This window comes from Enhydra lutris, unplaced genomic scaffold (assembly GCF_002288905.1).
Source record: "Enhydra lutris kenyoni isolate GAN:26980312 unplaced genomic scaffold, ASM228890v2 scaffoldscaffold51, whole genome shotgun sequence".
Classification (NCBI taxonomy): Eukaryota; Metazoa; Chordata; class Mammalia; order Carnivora; family Mustelidae; genus Enhydra; species Enhydra lutris.
In genome coordinates, this window is record NW_019154135.1 from 1,823,633 (window position 1) to 1,843,078 (window position 19,446).

Genomic DNA, 19,446 nt, shown 5'->3' on the forward strand with positions numbered 1-19,446 from the left:
GGTCTATTGCCTATCAGCTGACTTTGAAATTAAAAAAGTAGAGATACCAAGCCTCTTATGATTCTTTGCTTGTAAAGTATTACCTTTATTAATGTGACTCATTGGCCCCCAGTAGCACCAGAATTTATTTCGAAAGGAACAGCCCCGACTCCCACTCCCAACAGAGGTAGATCAAAGAAAAACCTTTCTTCTAGAAAAACCTCAGACTTGAGAAAATCTCCCCAATTTCAAGAAGAGCTTTTATGGGAAAATGACTATACTTGCATCTCTATTATCTGCCAGACTATTAAGAAGAATAATAGTCAGAGGTGTAGACCTTAGAAGCAAATATAAGACCATTTACTATTTTGCAAATTGTGTTCTGTGTTTATGCTGCCCAGGGTGACATTGTGACATTGGAGGCCTGCTTCTGCTTCAACCAGAACACTGTGGGTATTAACCTGCTCACATATTAGGATTTCATGCATTAATTTGGTTTGATACAGGAGTTCTGCTTTAAAAAAAAAAAAAAAGATTGAAAACCATCCCTTTTGGTCAAATGCCCAAGAATTTATAGAGAATGTGTCTGAAGGTCGACATAGTTCAATTAAATACCGACAGTTGTACAACTACTTAGAGTTGACAGAAATGAAAAACCGTGAAACTGAACTTCCCATCCAGTGCATTTTTTACTACAAAATGTTGATTTGATTTTCCATTTTGAAAGACACAGAAGTGATCTGTGAAATGGCGATTAGCACTAGGCAGCCCCAGGCAGCCCTGGAATGCTCCATGGTTCAAATGCCCGAGACCAGATGGAGGTCCAGAAGTGGATGACTCAAAGTTTATTAGTTTTGCCACCTGGGCAGTACAGCCGAACCAGCTGCCATAAGGCAGTTCCAATTTCAACAGAGCAGTAAATGAACATAAAAGTGAGTGTAAATCCCAAGAATAAAGTAAAGGAGAATGTCTGTTGCTCTAAGGAGATTCGTGCAGGCTGAGCCCTATGGAGATAGGCTGTGTGGGAGGCAAGCTGCTGGGCCAGGTAGAGACCAATCACAGGTTGCCTCCGCAAGCCCTAAAAAACCGTCCCTGGAGTTGTTCCAGCAGCCGAACTCAGTTTGGGATCTGTTTGACTTGCTGGCTTGGGAGCCATGTCACATCTGATGATCTAGGATGGGAAAAATGAGCCCATGGTATATCATGATTATGTTATGAGGCCAGAAGCTTTTTTTTTTTTTCTGGAAACTATGGAAGGTTGTTATTAGGTTTGTCTTTCATAGTTTGGGGCCCTTAGTGTCATGGGTGTTCATGGGAACATAAGCTCCTTGTGGCAGGTCACCGGGAATCGAGTTCATTCTCTTCCTGTTCTCCTCATCTGGAATTGGAGGGTTGTAGGTTTTTAAGCGATGTGTATGAAATACTGCGGGAGTCAGAGGTTGACCTTAAGGCTTTAGATGACCCCTTTAATAGGTCTAGGGCTTTTGAAAACTGAAATAGTTATAATAATGAGGCTATGGGTTTAGGACTAAGTTGAGGGAGGGAGAGCACTTTTTGTGTAAATGAGGATGATTCGCTGAGGAATTTTCACAAGTCAAATAATTTGGACCCTGTGTGTCCATTAAGGATGCTTTGGGCAGCTAGCTACAGAAAACTTGACTGAACGGACTTAAACAAAATAGAGGTTTATTATTGCTGTTTTTGTCACGAAATGAGAAACTTAGAGGAATATGGCTCATGACTGGTTCAGCTGCTCAGTGATGACACAGGCTCTTTTTTTGTCATCTTGACAGAAAGTAAAAGGACGTGGGTGAAGAGGGGAGAGGAACGTACTAGTTGCCGATGTATTTTGCTGTGGTCTTAACGCTAAAGGCTGGCCCAGGGTTTTATCTATTGGGTCGACCTCTGTCTTCAGGTGATCTTTTCGAGCGCCAAGTGCTGTTCATACTTAGTCTCATGCGATAATGTAATACTGCTCTTCCTTTCTTTGTACGGTGATGCCTATATATTTTCTGATCTGCTTGGAGTTGCTTCTCTCTCTTTTTTTGCAATGACACGAAGTTGCAAATGAGAACTTTCATAGTATAACCTTCTGCTTATGATTGTGGATAAACTACTTTTTTTTTTTTTTTTTTTCCTGGCAGGTGGCATGTTTGACCCAGGTAGCTGCTAATTATCTCATTGGCCAAAAGGAAGCAAAACGTTGGGGCACGGCTCACGGCAGTATCGTTCCTTACCAGGTAGGACTGATACACACAGCACAGGGTTGGGCTGCTCTGATCTGCAGTTTTGTATGATATGCGTTTGGGAGATTATTTCCCTTTGTAAGAAAAAAAAAATCCTTTCAGGATATTCTGTTATATATCTTTGTCTGACTGTAACAAGGTCCTGTTGTTCATTTTAAATTCTGTGTTTTGCACATTTCTTCGTCAGAAGATTAGTAACAGGACACTTAAATGGATCAAAGGAACTTGCTGAAAGTGAGTGACTTTTGGCCTCATATGATGGTTTATTTTTTTTTCGCCCCAAAGAAGCACTGATTGTAGCCATTTTATAAAGCATGGTTTGTTCACCATGTCAATTATAAACCAAATGTTACCTACCCCAGCTGACAATAATATTCTCACAGGGTTGGAGTAAAATGAAAATTTGCGTGTGACGGATCTTTATTTTCAGAGCAAAGCAGATGGTTCGGGAACTGCTGTTCTTCATTAAGTGTCTAAACTTGTCCTTAGAAATTCTTGACGTTGGCTAGTGTGAATGAATATGTGAGGGAACTGTGATCCTTCACAAATAAAAATGAGAACAAAAACTCTAACTCTTCCTCCAAACCCCTAACCTTTGCTTGACTCAGTTGTAGTGTGTCCCGCTGTGTTTGTTATGTCCTCTGTCAGATGTTGGAGGTTTGAGAGTAGAGGTGTCTTTTTCATCACTGTATCCTTTCTCGCTTCCACCAGAAGCACATACCAGGCACCGTATTAATATCTATTGAATGAAGGGGTAAATTTTACTGTGGCCATTTCGGAGCAGGTGCTCTTGACGGAACACATCAAAGCCAGGATTTTGCATTTTCCAGCAAATGCATCAACACTGCTAATCATCCTTTTAGTCTTAAGAGCATTATTTCCTTCAGCTAAACTAGTTTCTTTCCCATTTCTTTTAATGCAAATTTGAGCAATTCAGTGACCCAATGTGAGTCTAGAATTTTTCTCTGTTTCTATTTATGGTCTCTTTACACCTAAGGCGTTACTGTGATTTCCCTGCAGAGCTGCCCTTTGACATAGCTACGGTTGTAGAACATTTTCCTTAGTGCCTGCCCTCTTTTCTTGAGCAGTGCTTTTATGACCAGCATTAGTGACTTTTTGGTTCTCTACTTCGGAGCCTTATACTCTTTTAGCCAGGCCTACCATGTGTCACGAAAGTGGCAATTTTGCACCTTTTAGAGATCAGCAATTTTAGCCTTCTCCCTTCTCAGATAGCAAATTTGATACCTGAATTGAGTAGGTGGATCCCAACTCTGATCTTCCTCCTTGTTGAGTTATCTTTTGGATCTGCTGCCTTTGACCAGAGAGTGCTATGATTCCAGTGCCTTCTTGTACTCCAACCCACATTGTCTCCCTCAGACCTGCTCCTAGCTAACGGGTTGCATCAACTAACTGATCCTCATTGTTGATGATGGAAGTCCCTCTCACAGGCATTTTAGCAGAGGGAAATGTTGGAACACATAGGAATTCATTGCTAATAACGGAAGTTCAGTCTTCAGTTTTTGGTGTGTGGAGAAAATGTGTTTGACTTGGAAATCTTTAGAGTATAATTCCACATCACTCACGTGGGAGGTGTTCATTGTGTTCTAGTATAAGGTTTATAGGTTTTTTTTTTTTTTGTTTGTTTTTTTTAAGAACGTCTTTTAAAAGAGTTTGGTATAGACCTCTGCTGTCCCTCCTGAGTGTTTGTACTGAGAGCTCTGGCATCTTGGGTATGGTCTCAACTATTTTACTGTGAGGTAAAAAGAAATTTAGAATCCTTGGCTTTTATTATGGTAGGCAAAAGATACGGGAAACTCTGTGTATGTACGTGTGTGTGTGTGTGTGTGTGTGTGTGTGTATTTTGTAAAGACAGAACTATACTTTTCTTGCTTGAATTGTCCCAGTCACATAAAGTGGATATTGTGCTTATTGGATCTAGTTGATTGCAGCTTTATTATCTGTAAGAAATAAGAGAAGATCTACTAGGATCTCAGAATTAACTCAGGAACTCAGAATTAATTTGTTTCCTCTTGGTGGAGGACTGGTTCAGCACTATGATTAAGGAACAAATGCAAATTCAGCTTGAATGAAACTAGCATACTAAGATGGATCCTAGATATGCTTCTAGACCTTGGTCTGTTTTTAATATTTAAAATAGATTTGGGAAATATTTTTATGGGTGAGTGCCAGGATAATTATAATTCAGTTTTCTATAATAATTATAGCTTTGCATCTAATTTGAGTTGTCTGCGTTTTGAGCTGAAAGTCTATAATGGAGGACCCCGATGGTCTCAGGAATTAGTTAGGTATCCCACTCACTCTCCTGAATTCTTGTTGAACCCCATCTGAAATATCACAGACCTTGAATGCATGAATATAAATTTCTGAAAAGTAGTGATCCTTGATTTGTGTTTTATTTTACATACACGTAATTTTTAACTTCTCAGGTTGATTATCCACTTGTGTTCTTTCCTCCCTATTCTTTACCAACTTTTTAAAAATGAGTAAGCGAAACAAAAGTAGACAGCATTGAGATAGTCATTTTGCTACTTGTTGAATATATTGATGGATGCTTTTCAGATTTTTAGATTGATTGATTTTAGAGAAGGGGTGGCGTGAAGAGAGAGAGAGAGAACAAGGAGGGGGAGGGAGAGGGACAAACTGACTTTATGTTGAGTGTGGAGCCCAACTTGGAACTCAGTCTCACAACCCTGAGATCATGACCTGAGCTGAAATCAAGAGTTGGATACTTGACCAGCTGAGCCACCCAGGTGCTCTGCGAGAATTCAGATTTTTAAAAAGAACTTGTAGATTTCAGTGCTTCCTTTGTTTCCATTACCATTAGGCCTTGCCCTTGAGAAACACATAGCCCAAGGGATAAAAATTACATAATGTTCACGTCTCTCTCTCTCTATATATATGATCTTATTTATTTGAGAGAGAGAGGCTGAGGGAAAAGCAGATTCCCCACTGAGCAGGGAGTGCTGGCGTGTGGATCTAATGGAAGCCTGCTCAGCTCTCTCTGTTTCTGATAAGACCATCTCTCTCCCAGTCTCTGCTGTCTGCAGCAGGTCTTGGGGGAGCTCACAGGGTTCTGTGTGCTCCTCGTCAAACCACAGCTTCTTTAGCAACAGCATCGCCCTCGTGATCGGTATAACCTGCTAAAGAGACTAGTCTGGATGAGACAACCACAACTACCTCCTTCCCTTAAAAGAACACCAATCCCATCATCCTTCAGACATTTGCCTCAGTCGCCAGCAGGACTCCAAGCCTTCCAGGTCATCTTATGACCACCTGGACAGTCATTCGCATATGGCTCTGTGCATCTCTTCCTTTGACCCAGTCATTTCTTCTGCCAACAATCTTGGTGCCTTTACAATCCCTTAGATCATCCCAGTGACATCCTTAATGATTTTTCTTGTTTTCACTTGGCCACCACTCAGGTATTTCTAAGACTTTCACATGCATCCAAGTCTCTAAATAGACATCTTATGAAGATGCTTTGCCTGATTCCCAGTGATACGGACGCTGCACTGTGAGTAATAAGGTTCCCGATGAGACTTTATTATTACTGGTGACGATGCTGTCTCCTTTGTATTCAGCTGGCAAAATCCGATTAAACTGCCAATTAAACTTCATTTGTAGCGTGTGGCTGGAGGAAAGCATAGCTACCACGTTTACAGCCTCACTCCCAGCTCGTGGCCATCTTTCTCAAGTGGGCCCTCAGCCTTACCCACAGTCCCGGCACACTACCTATACATTTATTTCCTCTGGGATGACTATTTCACTTCTTCTCTCTCCTCAGTTCTTTCCCACCCCCCTCCTCTTCCTTAGCCAAAGATGGTTTCTTATTTCACTGAAAATAGATACAATTGGAAGAGAACTATCTCCTCTTTCCTCTGCCATACCCCCCAAGCCCCTACTTGTGTGTTCTCTTCATTCCTTCCTATCACAATGAATGACTTGTCCCCTTCCACATTTTCTCTACTTAAAGGCATCGCTCCTGCACTTTATCTCCTCTAATACCCGCATTGCTATCAGTGGATAATGATATGACCGTTTCCTTCACCTTAAAAAAACCCAGCAACCTTCCTTAGACCCCCAGGGCACCTTTTTCCATCTACCATCCCATTTCTCCATGCTCTTCTATTACCCAATTCCTCAAAAGCGGTTTGGCTGGTACCTACTGGGAAGAATCATTAGTCTCCAGTTTACATGGACCTCATAGGCCAAGAGACGTTGGAGTCCTCAGTCCTCAGCAGTCTGAGTGCTGCGGAGTAGCTAGGGGAAGTTGACTTTCTGAGCAGTTCATTAACATGACTCTTTATATACTTTTTCTTGAGCCTTTCAAAGGTAATGCCTTCAAAAAAAATTTTTCCTTTAAATGGTCTGATAATTCACGTGACAATTTCTTTTAAAGCTTTTTTTCCCCCTGCTCTGGAGTACCTTCTAATTCAAGAAATTGAAGAATACAATTACTCAGATGGTTAAATAAAATCATGTCTCCCTTTCCTCAGTTTGGGCTCATTCAACCAAGGAATAGAGCAGGAAGCTGTGCTATGTTATTTCTGGTATGGACATTATACTGTATATTTAATTTGGCACAAGCAGAGACTCAGACAGGCAGTAAATTCCAAGTCTGAAGAGATGCAGCACTTTGCTATCATTCCTTAGAAATGTTAAAATGCTGTTAAATCATAACAGATTAGGTAACCTTGGGAATCTTTTTTTTAACCTATGTTAAGGATTTTTCAAAAAGTGAAAATGTAAATGATATACACGTGCCTCTTCTTTCATGACTTTTTTTTTTTTTAACCATAGTTACACTAAAGCATTCACTGAAGTTTGGAAGTATGATTTTAACAGGCATATGATTGTATCACATCTTTAATTTAATTGATGCATTGGTAATAACAGTAAAAATAATCATACAGGCTTTCACTGAACATACATTCTGTAACCATTTTATGTATGTATATATAATATTATATATATGTATAATAATATACATAATTTTTTTTCCTATTTTATATTGATGAAAGGGAGACCAAAGAGAGAGAAAGAAACTTTGCTATGGCTATAGGTAGAAAGCCAAAGAACCTGGATCAGAACCGTGGTTTTAATATTTCAGAACTTGTTTCCTTTTCTTCTATATCCAAAGTAGTCATTCTTTTGGTGCTTGATACATTGTGGATGCCTGTCTTTTAGTTTCTTTGATAGATGGTAGAATTCTTTTAATCGTTTCCATCATCTCTTTGACAAAGGGCCTGCTTATCGTAACTCTAGTAGGTATCAAACCCAATAAGTGACTTTGAAGTATGTTCAAATTTTGAGCTATGGGGTCAGTTAATTGTAGGTTTCTGCCTACCACGTTTTCAATTTATGCTTTCAAAATGACTTTTGCTTCTTCAATTAAGCAACAATTTCTTGGGTCCCCTGTGAAGCAGGCAGTGGTTTAGTTCCTGAAGTCTTCCGGATGAGGAAGAACTGGGCCCTTGATTTCAAGACATTGAGAAGCCCGACAGCAGGCACAGCTGGGGGAACTTGAGCTTTGGAATCAGCACCAGGACTCTAAGCCTTCCAGGTCATCCATTAGGATGTGTGCTCTGCCACTCACTGACTCTGAAATCTCGGACAAGTCTTTTAATATCCCTTGTGTTAGCTGCTTCCTATGCAGAAAGGTCAATAATGACAGTTGTTTCCATGTTTTTTGAAGGAATTAAATGAGACGGTGTACGCTAGGTGTTTTGTGCCATACCTGACTCTTGTAAGAATTCAGTGGAAAGTGGCTCCTATTATTATTTCTGTAGTTGACCTAATGATTCTAACTTTGTAAAATAGTTTCTAGGAAGCTACAAAATAATCTCTGTGAAGACTACCCGTGGCAGCTAAGAGGCAGAGTAAATAAAGAATAAAGATACACAGATGAATTTCTTTCTTAAGAGAATTTCTACTTTAATTTCTTTCTTTCTTTCTTTCTTTCTTTCTTTCTTTCTTTCTTTCTCTCTCTCTCTCTCTCTCTCTCTTTCTCTCTCTCTCTTTCTTTCTTTCCAAATGGAAAGGAGAGAATACCACATGCTGTGGTATTTTTCTTTGTTTGTTTTAAAAAACTGTTCTTAGATCACCTTTTAAAGAAATTATAGTTGAGTTGAGTTGAGTCATTACTGAAATGTAGCATTCTTTTCCCCCACAGTTTTATTGAGAAACAATTGATATACATCACTGTTTAAGTTTAAGGCATACGGTGTGATGATTTGATTTATATATATTGTGAAATCATTACTACAATAACTTCAGCTAACAGACATCTTTTCTTATATTTACCAAAAAAATAAATAAATAAATAAAAGAGAGAGGGAGTGAAAGAAAAAAGGAAAAAAAAATCTCCTTGTGCTGAGAACTCTTATACCAACTTCTTAAAACAAACAGAGTTTGAGGAGAATCGTATGTAGCAATGTCACCTACTTGTGTCAAAGGGAATAGGGCTTCTAGTTTACTGAATTTTCTAGTTAATTGAGATTTAGTCTAAATTCATGGTTAACAAAATGAAGCATGACAAAAATGGTTTTCCAAAGTAATCTCTGAGAAGCCCACAATATGGGAACCTATCTCTATAAAAGATATATCTCCCTTTGAGAACCAAACATTGTGCTGATTTGTCCTGCAGTCTTAAAAAGTGAGAGAACTACAGAGTATTTTAAGCATCTGTTCTTGTAACATTGAAGTGCAGTGAACTTTGATAATCTCTACCCTGTTAAAAATGCCTAGAGATTCACTTGGAACAGAAGTGCTTTTGGTGATAGGGAAGACATTAGGCTACATCTCACAGGTTTCTGAAAACTTCTGGATTACTCAGTACTGACACCTTAGAATATTCCAAAGACTTTTTTTTTTTTTTTTAAATTAAGGCAGGAATTGTCGGAATTTCTCCCATCCCCTTTGTTCTAAAGCTTTTGGCAAGGTAGCTTTTGAATATTTGCTCTAAAGCTTATGAGGAGAAGGGAGTTAAGGGAAATTGGAAGGGGAGGTGAACCATGAGAGACTATGGACTCTGAAAAACAATCTGAGGGTTTTGAAGGAGGGGGTGGGAGGTTGGGGGAACCAGGTGGTGGGTATTGGAGAGGGCACGGATTGCATGGAGCACTGGGTGTGGTACAAAAACAAGGAATACTGTTACGCTGAAAAGAAATAAAAAATTAAGAAAAAAAGCTTATGTGTGCCTCAGGTCCTTCTGAATTTTGGATTCTTGTTAAAACAAAACAATTTTTTTTTTTAATTTGAAGGTTCTGGTTACTTTGAAGCCAAGTGTCCAGGACTTTGGCGCACAGTCCTGAGAATATAGAGAATTGGGTAGTCCGACAGGCAGATAAAAAAATGGCAAACAGGCCAGCTGCTGGCGTACCGGCTGCCACCCTCTGGCCCTCTCCTGAGACGAAGTTCAGCTTACCTTGATTTAAAATAAAATTCTCAAATTTAAAATAAATTACATAGTGTGATGTTTAAGGAGATCATATTGCACAAAGAATAAACATAGTTATGACTGTTCAAAAACTAATATAATTTTTAAAAATCAGAATTGCCTCCAATTGATATATATATATATATATATATATATATATATATATGAGATTTTATTTATTTGACAGAGAGAGACAGAGTGAGAGAAGGAACATAAGCAGGGGGAGTGGGAGAGGGAGAAGCAGGCCTCCTGCCAAGCAGGGACTTGGGATCATGACTGGAGGTGAAGGCAGATGCTTAACGACTGAGCCACCCAGGTGCCCCAAATATATATATTTTTAAAATGCATTTCACCAAGAGATAAAATAGAAAGAGACACAAGGATAGGCACTGTTCGCTAAGGAATATATCTGAAATTCATTTAGGATCTTATTAGCTTCTCTTGCATTCTCAGTATTCTCAACATATATGCAGAATTGATGGCACTGTTTGTTGTTTATGCCTCTCAATTTTCACTAAAATTTGATGGTGGGAATGCCAGTTGGTGCAGCCACTTTTGAAAACAGAATGGAGGTTCCTCCAAAAATTAAAAATAAAATTATCATATGATCCAGTAGTTCCCAAAGACAATGAAAACACTAATTTAGAAAGATATATGTATCCATATGTTTATTGCACATTATTTACAATAACCAAGATATGGAAGCAACTCAAGTGCCCAACCATTGATAACTGGATAAAGAAGATGTGCTGTATATATACACACACGCGCGCGTGCGCACACACACACACACACACACAAACACACAAACAATGGAATATTACTCAGCCATAAAAAAGGAATGAAATCTTGCCATTTGTGATGATGTGGGTGACCTAGAGGGTATAATGTTAAGTGAAATAAGTCAGAGAAAGACAAATACCATATAATTTTGCTCCTATGTGAAATTTAAGAAACAAAACACAAACAAAGAAAGAAAGACAAAGAAAAAAAACCAGACTCTTAAATACAGGGAACACCCTGGTGGTTGCCAGAGGGGCGGTGGGTGTGGGTATAGGTTTAAGAGTTCACTTAAACTCTTTAGAGTTTAAGGGGATTAAGAGTTCACTCACCTTGACAACGGGGAGAAACTTACAGAATTGTTGAGTTGTTACATTCTGTCCCTGAAACTAATATAACATTGTAGGTTAATTACACTTGAATTTTAAAAAAGGCATAATAAATACCTAAAAAATTTTTGCTAAAATGATCCAAGAGAATCAAACACGATTGTGAATATTCAGGTAAAGAAGAATATTAATAGTCACTATTCCTAATAATATTATATTAATAATTGTAATAATCATTAGAGGTAACATTTATTGAATGATGACAGTTACTAACTACCTTACATATCTTAATTCAGTCTTCACAACAGCTGCATGAAATGGGTATTGCTTCTGTCCTCTATTCAGATGAGGAGAGTGAGGATAGAGATGACTGATTTGCCCCAGGTCCCATGTAAGTGCCGTAACTGAAATTCTAACCGAGGCCGGGGCTCCCAACTATGCAGGCAAGCAATGCAGTGCTACTTACTGAAACGGGCATGTTGAATTTCGTTTTCTATCTTCATCCCCCTTTTGAGGAAGAATTATGTGACATTTTCCTCTACCTATTTTCCCCTTTAGGACTGCCAAGAGTAATTGAAGAGATATAAACAGTTCTGTTGTTTACTCATCACAGAGATCCTTAATTATGACTTAAAAGCAAATTTCTGCAAGGAAATCAGGTTGTACATCTTTTGAATAAATCCTTTGATTACAGATGCTAAAACTGTTAGAATCATAACTAAATCAAGTTATAGTGAGACAGGTATCTCTAGCTCCATCTGGGTAATGAAAACAATATTGTCCTTGAGTGATAAGGGAGTTTGGGATGGTTTTAGCTATTGTGAGAGCCATCGCTTCTGATTCAAACTGGGTGGTAGCTGGGGGTGGGATTTAGAGTGGAAAGGAGTATTTGGGGCATGAAGAAAAGTATTCAGGGGTGTGGGGCAAGGGGCAGCCTGGGGAAAAATCAAGTGGGCAGATCTCCAAGTATTCCAGCTTCATTTCTGCCAAAACACTTTTGTGTTTGTTTGAAATAGGAATTCCACTGCTTAAGAAATGATCATCTTAGATCAACCCACTTGTCCTAAATGATTTTACTGGACTAGAATGTGGGTTTTGTATACGTTTGTGTGTGTGTGTGTGTTTGGGGAAAGAGAGACTGATTTTTCGTAGATGGTGATGGCTTCTCGAACTGTGACCTCGAACCAAAAACAGGGTCTACTGTCGCTGAGGTGGGGGCCCTGGCAGGAGTCCGAGTGGGGCCTGGCAGAGCCGCTCTGTGGAGGACCTCACACCCGACCTTCAGCCAAGGGTCTCGCCTGGAGGCTATGCATGGAGGTCAAGGTTCTCTGGCTCAGATAAATCACATAGGACTAGATTCTGGAAACGGCTGGATTTGGATGTAGTCACACATCCTGTTCTGTTCTTGGGGTGTCCAGGGCAAATATTGCTGAAATTCTGAGTAGCTGTGCTTGGCGCTTAGACAATACCCCGACAGCTTCCTGCTCAGGTGCAGGGCATCTGGGAAAAAGAACTGAGTTCTGATATGGTACAAATTACCTTTAAAAAAAAAAAAAATAAAAAAAAAAAAGATTTATTTATTTATTTATTTGACAGAGAGAGAGAGAGAGAGATCACAAGTGGACAGAGAGGCAGACGGGGTGGGGTGGGGAAGCAGGCTCCCCGCTGAGCAGAGAGCCCGATGCGGGGCTCGATCTGAGGACCCTGAGACCATGACCTGAGCCAAAGGCAGAGGCTTAAGCCACTGAGCCACCCAGGCGCTCCTGGTACAAATTACTTTTATATTATAATTCAATATTGGGTAAATAAAATAATAACAGTAAAGGAAAACTTGCAAGATGTTAAGTTCTGAAGTGATCCTGTGTTGGAGACTTGAGCAACTCATGTCACAAATAAATGTGATTGTGAAGGAAGGTCTTTTCCTTCTTAGTTTGGTCCCTGGCACTCCGGACGAGGAGTACGGGTGTTGGGCCTCTGTGCAGGCAGGAGCTCGTAAGTGTGCATGCTGAGTTGGGCTAGTGAACTAGGAACTTAAAAAACTCATGTTAATTCATTTGGCCTAATTTTATCCTGGAAACAGTTCTCAAATGTCCCTTCCCTCTTTTCTCTCCTGAGGGTAAAAGCAGGTACGAAATGTTCTAGGTCCTTGCCACAAAAGGTCCATGGAGCGGTGGCATCAGCATTACCTGTGGCTTGTTAGAAATAATAGTTTCTAGTGTATTCTACTGAACCAGAATCTGCTGTTTAACAAGATCCTCCGGTGATTTCGATGTCATGTTACATGATTTTGAGAAGCCCTGGTCTCAAGTCCATGTGAAATCCTTTTGGTCATTGTGTAAGAGTCCACTAGATGTCACTCTTGTAACCTGCTAATGGGATGGCACTTTTCAATGGGGACTTGAAAAAAAATATGTGAATAATGAGCATATTATTAGGTGATTTCCTCCCTATCCTTAGAGCTACTGATATTCTACATTGATTATTTAAGGTAAAACTACCTTTTTTTTTTTTTTTTTGGTTCAAAGTCCTGAAGAGTGATTCCTGGGGATGATTTTCATTTTATTAGCACTCATGCCTTTCCTCTCCCTCCTTCAAGCCCCCTGTTGCTTGGGCCAGTTCTGTCATTATATAACCTTAGCACAGACTATGTTGCAGTTGCTCGGACTGACTGGCTGATGGAGAGAACAGCATCCCGGCCTGCTCAGCACAGTGATGCAGAGTAAATGTGTAAAGGTTTGATTTCCGTAGAAGTGATTGAGAGCAGAAAGGAGGCAAGGCTGTATCTTGAAATTAGCATCCATCTCTGCGTGATTGTGGGAGGAAGTGCGGACCTTTCTGAATTCTTTGGGTGTCTCCAGGGTGGTTTTACAAAAAAGATCGAGTTCACTTCTGCTTAGAAGGAAATGTCCCGAGTGTAATCTTGTAGGGCGTTAGTTCCAGCCATGAAGATGAATATAAGGGACATTTATGGGTAAGTTTTACTGTAGGGTAAAATCCATAGGGAGATGATATACTTGCAAAGACATATGAGGCCCCTAGGACAAGTCCTGCTAACAACTGGTTAGGTCTGCGTATTAGGAAAGGGGGTGAAAAGGTTAAGGACTATGCTTTAGAATACTCTTTTTTTTTTCCCCCGGATGCCCAGCTTGAGAAAAGTTAGTTCTTGAAATAAATCAAACCCTTGCAAAACTCTCCTCCCTCTGAGTCTGATGTGGTTTTTCATCTGTTTCAGTTAACAAGGGTAGCAAACAACTCATAAAGTAGCAGGTGTGTGTGTGTGTGTGTGTGTGTGTGCATGCTTGGGTGTGTTTGGTGAGCGTATGTTTCCTCTTCTTGGTCTGTGGGAGGGGCAGTTAATTTATAATATCACCATATAAATGCAGAATGTTTAATTTGATTGATTTCAGTCAAGTACATGTTCTTATTGATGTGAAAACAATATGGTTTTAGCTTAAACAACATTTTTCTTTTGTTCAAAATAGTTAAGGAAGCTGTAGTATTTACTTCTAAGCTTTAGAGTCCTTTTTGCAATGTCATTTATTATGATGTGATTCTTAATGACAGAGAGAAGGAAGCGTTTCAAGCATTTTACTGAAAACCAATTTAATTTTTTAAAGCAGTATTGAAATTATGGAAAACAAGCCAAAAATGCTCATTCCCATTTCTAGCCACGGTCCAAATTTCTACTTCTGCAGGGATAGGATTTTCCACCATCATCCCCTTTACTGTTGAATTTCCTTCCCTCCCATCTTTTTAATTGTTGCTGCTGAGACGTCAGAGGCTGCCGGATATGGCAGCAGACTTTAGATGTATTATTTTAAAGCATGGGCTTTGGAGTCAGACCTTGGGCAAACTGCTTCCTTTCACTGAGCCTCAGTTTCATTTGTAAAATCAGGATAATATTTCCTGCCTCCGTGGGTGGTGGTGACAAATCAGCAAGACGGTGCATCTGAAGTATGTGGCGTAGAGTCTGGGACATTCATATTTAGCTGATGGTAGCTTTTATCATCATTACTGTGCCCATCCCACAGACCCCACGCCTGTGGCTTATCCCCATCTCTCACATCCACCATCTGTAGCAGGAGCTCCCGTTTCTATACTTGGTCTCTACCAGAGGACAGCTCCAAGTCAAGGAGGAGTCTTCCTTTCCTCTGCCTGGCGGACGAGTGTGTGTGTGTGTGTGTGTGTGTGTGTGTGTGTGTGTGATGAGGTGGTGGGTTGGTGCGGAGCAGATCACTAGGGTAGGAGAGTGGTGGGGAGGATGTGGATACTAGGACTGCAGCAAGGACAGAAAGCTTTCCTACACAGCCTACACTGCAACGCTCAGTGAACTTGCCCTCAGTGTGGTAAACGGTGATTGAGTTCGGCAGAATTGGGAGCATTGTTAGGATAGTCGGTACATCCGCATGACAGGCTGGGCCAGGATCCTGTTTGCCAATATAATTGTCGTTTCTAACAGAGAAAACAAACAACCAACCAACCAAACAAAAGACCCCCAAAACCTCTGAGATGCAGATACCAAATCTCCATGAATTTCTGCAACATACGTTACAGCTTACCTGCTCTTTTTTTTTTTTATCTTATCTGCTATGGAGTGACCCGTGTGGTCCGGGAGGACCTCTAGACCGTGCGGTCACTAGAACGTGACCTGGGTAGCAGAAGCCTCCATAGGCTGCCGTGCGGAAGTATGAGGAGATCTTTCATCCTGAGAACATCCTTGTAAGGGTCTTTGCCATTGCATTGTAAGCCACCCTAGGGTTTCATTGGATAATATCCTCTTGCTGAAGAACAATGGAGATTTTGATGGAACAGTAACTGTATGAGTGTGCTGCCTCAAGTAGAAGACAATTGAAAATATTAAGAATTGTGAGCATGATGCATTCTTAAAAATATACTCTCACTTTTTTGCTAGACTTTTGGAATCTGTATTGGAGTTTTTTTACGTAGTTCATTTTAATATATATTTTTGGTAATTGTTTAAAATTCCTTCTCAAAAAACCTTAAAAAGGGCACAGAACATTCTTTTCTTCCCTGCCATATCATTCTTGTCTTCATTGCAAGGAGTCAAATCAGTAAGTTCAGTCCAGTTCAAAGAAGAGGGGGGTAGGGCACAAAACTTATAATGGTGTTACTGTGTAGATTGCAAAAGAATCTGAGGTTTGTTCAGCAAATATAATGGTGCATTGAGGTGTTGTGTTAATGTGGGGGGCCAGAAAATGAGCTCTGTGTGTAGCAAATCTGTTAAGTGCCAGTTTAGCATTTAACCTAAAAATTGGGAGAAAGTTGATAAGTGCAGAGGAAGCATGAGACCCAGTTTGACACAGACCTTGCTAGGATGATGCTAGTGGGGTGAGGAGGGAGGAGTGTGAGGAGAAGGGCATTCTGTGGTGTGTTGGATGAAGATGGGATGGCAAAACTCTCTCTTCATATAAACAGAAAATGGACAGTTTTGTAGAAAAGGCAAAGCCTCAAGTATTTAAATGCATACTGAATCTATAAACTCTAGAAGTATAAAAAAGAGTTGATAGAGTGATTGGTAGCAAGTAAGGATCCCAATTCCATTTCCCCCCTCCCTTGGGCTTGGTAGAAGGAGAAAACTGGTAAAAATTGGAGAAACTGGCACTGTAGGTTTAGGAGATCTATGGGAATATTAGGGATGGATGAAATGATGGGATTATAGCATTTTATATACAGAAATAATGAGAACAGAATAGATATAATAAAAACAGTAAATAAACATGTACACAATACTGCTGGAGAAATAAATTCTCTGTGGATGAGAAATTCATGCTCAATAATAATATGTTTAGGGACACTGTGGACGGGTGACTCTTAAACTTTTTTGTTTGTTTCATAATTCCTGAGAGAAACTGTTATAAACTATGGTATTCTCTCTCAGAAAAGTACACATTCCCATAGACATACATGGTTTTGCCTATGATCTCCGGAGTTTCTCAGACCTCCTAGAACCCATCCCTGGGCCCTGGTTAAGAGTTCACACCAAAGACCAACCGATTAGGGTCAGGATATTGAAATTCTATTGATAACACTGGAAAATTAGACCAAATAATAGTTATCAGGGAAACCATATCCTGAGACTGGAAGATCTCACATGTTTCTTCAGGCAAGAAGTTTTGGAATTAAGGAAGGAATGGAATTATACTGGATTTGGGCCTAAGATTAGACAGGGATTGGGGCAGGAAATTATCTGTGACTTTTGTAATAATGCTCACAACTCAATTACATTCAGCCTTCTGAAGGGGAGTAAAGGCAAAAAAAAAAAAAATCCTGTCACATTATTATTTAGTTTTAGAGAATGGAACTATGATCAAATCAATGTGTGCATGAAGTTAACATTGAAAGTAATATTTTAAAAAGTCTGTAACTTGTAGGAAACCTGGAAATGCTTTAAACACATTAATGGAAGGGCAGGAAAATATGCCACATACCAAAGATTAGGAGCTCACATAAAAACTTTTGCATCCATCTCATAAAGTGTAAAAGAAGAAAAAGTTAGGGGTGTGTGGGGGGGAGGGAGGCAAAAAATTGTTCAAGTGAGAACAGGGAAGGCCTCCAAGTGTGACAGGTCAGGTGTAAATAAGTCAGACTGTAAAGGAATGGAAGAAACAGCACAAAAAGTACTGTCATCCAGAAATAAAAGCTTTTGTGTACATGAAAGGCAGAAGGTGCACTGGGGAATCAATGGGACTGCTTGATGATCAGGGCGCGAAAGATGTGCTCACGGGGAAGAAAGGAGATCTGGAGCCTCAATGATTTCTTTGCTTTGGTCTTTGTTGAAACATAGAAATTTCCACTGTCATCATGTCTTTTGAAGCAAAGAGGTGAGAGATGTAGTATTAGATCAAATGGCGGTAAGGGAACCGGATGTTCTACCTGCTTGGCGTGCCAAATATAAGTAAATTGCTGAAACTTTGTGGCATCTGTTATAAGGGCCTGAAGAAGGGAATAAATGGCCCACGTGTAAGATAACCTATTACACTTGTTTTTCACTATTCGTGAATTCCACTCTTTTTTCCATTCTGAGCTAGAAACCTGGCGAACATCTGCTGGTGTCTCATTCATATTGGTAAACTCCAAAAATTGTAGGATCATTGACCACTTAGTGTAATGAATGGAGAAAAACATTCAGTTTTCTAGAACGTATCTGAATGGTAGGAGGAGGCACAGAAGCACCAGGAAAAGAACAACAAATGTAATTTGTTTGGACTTTCAAGGAGTCAGTTACAAGTTTTACAACAAAGCTATTCCAAATCGTGTTGCCATGGTATTAGGAGGGCAATTTTGTCACCTGGAGGTATGAATGGAGGAAACGGAAGGAGGATGTGTGAGCCTGCTGTTGATGGAGATGTGTAAACAGGGAGGCCCCTCCAGGGATTTCTGCTGGTCCTCTTTAGTAAATGTGCTTATAGATAATCTGGAAGAGGAAGTACACAATGAAATTTTGGAGGGTGCAAGCCTGAGCTCTTTTGGCCAGTGAAATTAAAAATCAGCAGGATCAAGCTTTTGAAAGATTGTGTAAGTAGAGAAGAAGGTGGCAAGGCAGCTCCAGTACTGTGAGAAGTGCTCCCTATTTAGGGAGAAACCAGACTCAACTTGTAAAATTGTGGGCTCCGAATGATCTAGAAACCTGCTTTCCTTTAGGAGCTGGGAAGGGAATTTGGCACCACTGTCATTTCATCCTTCTGAGCAGGCCACATGTTGGAGGATCCTATGTGAAGCAAAACCTCTGTGTCTGTGCGTTGTTTTGGTTTTGACTCTCCTATCTTAGAAAGAAACATGAGAAATAACCTGGTTTCAACTCCTGATACAGTCCCAAAAGATTGTTACAGGGACCAAATTAAACATATGTAACATTTCCCTGAATCATGGTCGATGGCAACTATTGAATGCACAGTCTCGGGAATGGGGGACCTGATGAAATTAGACTCTTTTTGGAAGAAATCATTCATTCTCTCACCTGGCGCAAGATAGTCTGTTCCAGATGCTGATCCAGCTTCTCTCCAACTCAGCTACAAGGAACTTGCTTCTTACCAAGAAGACGATTTGATTTTTAAACAGCTCTCATTGAGGACTTTATACTTGGTTGGAAGCTACCTTTGTGTAAGTTATAGACCAGCAGAATAACAGAGAAGAAAGACCCGAGATATCACTCCTTGCTTTGTGGATGAGAATGAGGAATGTAAAGTGAAATCAAATTTCAGGAAAGTAAAGGAGAGACAAATGATCAATTTCTGAACTCTGATTAATAATTACTAGATCTTTAACTCAGAGTGGTGGGCCCTGTGGAGAGTGTATAGGGTACTAGACATTCATTCTCAAGAGCCTTTAAAATAATGTCTGGGCCCCCTATTATGCATATTGACACTTTCTAGTCCCAGAATATCAGAAGGTAAGAGAAGGTCCTAATATCTTAACAGATGGTCCCCCTCAGTCTTGAAGCGATGAAGCCTAAACTATCTTGCTGATTTTAGAAGAGTGGCATATAAGAAGTTTTCTATGTGATGTAATGATTGATAAACATCTTTATTTGCTTGTTTATTTGTTTGTTTAAAATCCAGGCTGAGCAGTGGAGTGATTTCCATAGTCATATGCAAGTACACACATCTGCATCAGCTTTTCACTCTCGGGTTTA

At 40.0% G+C, this 19,446-nt stretch overlaps 1 protein-coding gene across 2 annotated transcripts in view; it reads left to right on the plus strand.

Moving 5' to 3' along the window:
* LOC111157075 (succinyl-CoA:glutarate-CoA transferase) overlaps nucleotides 1-19,446 on the plus strand; it is a 775,701-nt gene that overhangs the window by 203,359 nt on the left and 552,896 nt on the right. For both annotated transcript variants that reach the window (XM_022518296.1, XM_022518298.1), the window contains exon 9: nucleotides 2,124-2,219. In XM_022518296.1, coding sequence (XP_022374004.1) covers nucleotides 2,124-2,219 — 96 coding nt within the window. The remainder of the gene's footprint in view (nucleotides 1-2,123; nucleotides 2,220-19,446) is intronic.